The sequence below is a fragment of the Vicia villosa genome, unplaced genomic scaffold (assembly GCF_029867415.1).
Source record: "Vicia villosa cultivar HV-30 ecotype Madison, WI unplaced genomic scaffold, Vvil1.0 ctg.001659F_1_1, whole genome shotgun sequence".
In the NCBI taxonomy this organism is placed as follows: domain Eukaryota; kingdom Viridiplantae; phylum Streptophyta; class Magnoliopsida; order Fabales; family Fabaceae; genus Vicia; species Vicia villosa.
Window position 1 is genome coordinate 214,721 of NW_026705690.1, and position 2,451 is coordinate 217,171.

Below are 2,451 nucleotides of genomic sequence, written 5' to 3' on the forward strand. Positions count from 1 at the left end.
ACTACATCACTGATGTTCCCTTGAGGGTTTCAAATTTTCCTCTAGCATAATCCGATGCATGCATAAAGACGGGCTTATTCCTTTTAAATCAGAGACTTTATAACCTAAAGCTGAGGGATATTTCCGTAAGGTATCTAAGATTTGGTTTGTTTCGATTTGGTTTAGAGTGGCACTTATTATGACAGGTCGATTCATCTATTCATCCAAAAACTCATATCTTAGATTCTTGGGTAGTTCCTTAAGTTCTATGGTAGATTTCTTGGTGCACGGCATAGGGTCAGGGGTAAGTGCTAAGCATTCAAAAAGGTTGTCGTCAATGTAAGGTTCATTACTCTTAAATCCGTCATCCTCTAAAATGGGGGTAGAAGGTAATCTAATTAAGGATCCGCTGAGCTCATTTACACACTCATCAATGACATCGATGGCATAACACGCATCTCATATCACTGGTGCCATTAGAAATTTGATAGAATGAACTCGATCTTTTCATCTCCTACCTCAAAAGTCAGCTTCCCTATCTTAACATCTATTATAGCTCCGCTGATCGACATGAATGGTCTGCCTAGGAGGATTGGGATGTCATCATCTTCTTTGATATCCATAACTACGTAGTCGGTCGGAATGTATAACTGACCAATTTTGATAGGTATGTCTTCTAAAATACCCATGGGGTATTTGATAGATCTATCGGCTAGTTGTAATGACATCTTAGTAGGTTGAATTTCTCCTAGTTTTAACCTCTTACAGACTACCAAAGGCATCGAACTTACGCTTGCTCCTAGGTCTAAAAATGCTTTGTCTATCATATGATTTCCTAGGACGCAAGGGATAGAAAAACTTCCAGGATCTTTGTCTTTCTTGGCAAGTTTATTCTTGGATATGGAATGGCATTCTAAAGGTTTGGGATCGTCGAGTCGCCGTTTGTTGGACAAAATATCCTTCAAGAACTTAGCATATGAAGGTATCTGGGTTATTGCTTCGGTAAAAGGGATTTCTACGTGGAGTTTCTCTATTACCTTAATGAACTTTTGGAATTGGTTTTCTGTTTTGGTGTTTTTCAACCTTTGTGGGAACGGAATAGGTGGCTTGTAAGGTTGTGGTGTGCTATTCTCTACCTCTGGTTTTGAATGCTTTTCGGGTTTCTCTGGTTCCTCTACCTGGTCCTTCGGTTCAGCATCTTCCTTAGGTTTTTCTGATGTGCTTAGGTTAGGATTTCTAGGTCCTTCATAAGCGGTTCCACTTCTCAAGGTGATAGAATTTGCTTGGCCTTTGGGATTGGGTTGAGTTTGTCCAAGGAATTGTCTTCCAGGTACAACTTGTGCAAAGGTGGTTTGGGCTACTTGTGAAAGTTGGGTCTCAAGCATTTTGGTGTGGGTCATCATCTAATCAAACTTGGTTGCCAGTTGAGTAACTAATTTGTTTGTGTGAATGTGTTGATTCATAAACTCTTTATTTTGCTGAGTTTGATTCTGAATAAAGGTGTATATGGTTTCTTTAAGGTTTGGTCTTGGTGGCACAACTTGCATAGGTTGGTTTTGTTTTTGTGTTTGGAATCCTTGGGGTCTCGAAGATCCGGAATTTTGGATGGGGTTATTGTTTTTGTAAGAGAAATTTGGGTGGTTCCTCCATCCAGGATTGTAGGTATTCGAGAAAGGGTTCCCTTGGGTATAGTTAAATTGGTCTGAGCTAGAGTCGTTCAAAAGGTTACAGTCAATGGTTTGATGTCCTTGAGTTCCACGGAGTTCGCACTCAGATTGGATTGCTGCCACTGTGGTAGGGGTTTGAGACATGTTCTCGACTTTCAAGGTCAAGGCGTCCATCTTAGTATTCATCATGTCCATGCAACTTATCTCATGCTTTCCTCCATGGCTCTCCTTTTTCTCTATCGTCGCTCGTTCTATTCCCCACTGGGCGTGGTTTTGGGCTATGTCCTCTATCAGAGCACAAGCGTCGGGGTAAGGTTTGTTCGTCAACGCTCCGCCAGCGGCAGCGTCAATGGACATCTTCGTGTTGTAATCGAGTCCATTATAAAAGGTGTGTATGATTAACTATTGCTCTAGGCCATGGTGCGGACAGGCTCTCAAAAGTTCTTTATATCTCTCCCAAGCATCAAAAAGTGATTCGCCTTGGTTTTATGTGAAACTAGTGATCAGGTTCCTAAGGACAGCGGTCTTACTTCGTGGGAAATATCTGGCAAGAAAAGCTCTCCTAAGGTCTTCCCAAGTCGTTATTGAGTTGGCTGGAAGGGCATCTAACCAGTCATGGGCTTTACCTCTAAGGGAGAAAGGAAACAATCTTAAGCGGATGGCTTCGGATGTGGCTCCATTTACCTTAAGGGTATCAGCTAACTGGATAAACACTTTTAGGTGTTGATTCGGGTTCTCTGTAGCGAGACCACCGAATTGGTTTTGTTGTACTAGTTGTAGTAATGAGGGCTTATGTTCGAAATTG

At 41.7% G+C, this 2,451-nt stretch overlaps 1 protein-coding gene and 1 non-coding gene across 2 annotated transcripts; one reads left to right on the plus strand and one right to left on the minus strand.

Annotated features, from left to right (window-relative positions):
- Positions 1-455: 455 nt before the first annotated feature.
- Positions 456-1,364, minus strand: LOC131636189 (uncharacterized). The gene has a single exon (XM_058906836.1). It carries the CDS (start codon positions 1,362-1,364, stop codon positions 456-458), a length of 909 nt encoding a protein of 302 aa, XP_058762819.1.
- Positions 1,365-2,058: 694 nt separating this feature from the next.
- Positions 2,059-2,165, plus strand: LOC131636196 (small nucleolar RNA R71). Its single transcript, XR_009293978.1, has one exon. It is a non-coding gene; the product is annotated as a small nucleolar RNA R71 (small nucleolar RNA).
- Positions 2,166-2,451: the final 286 nt, after the last annotated feature.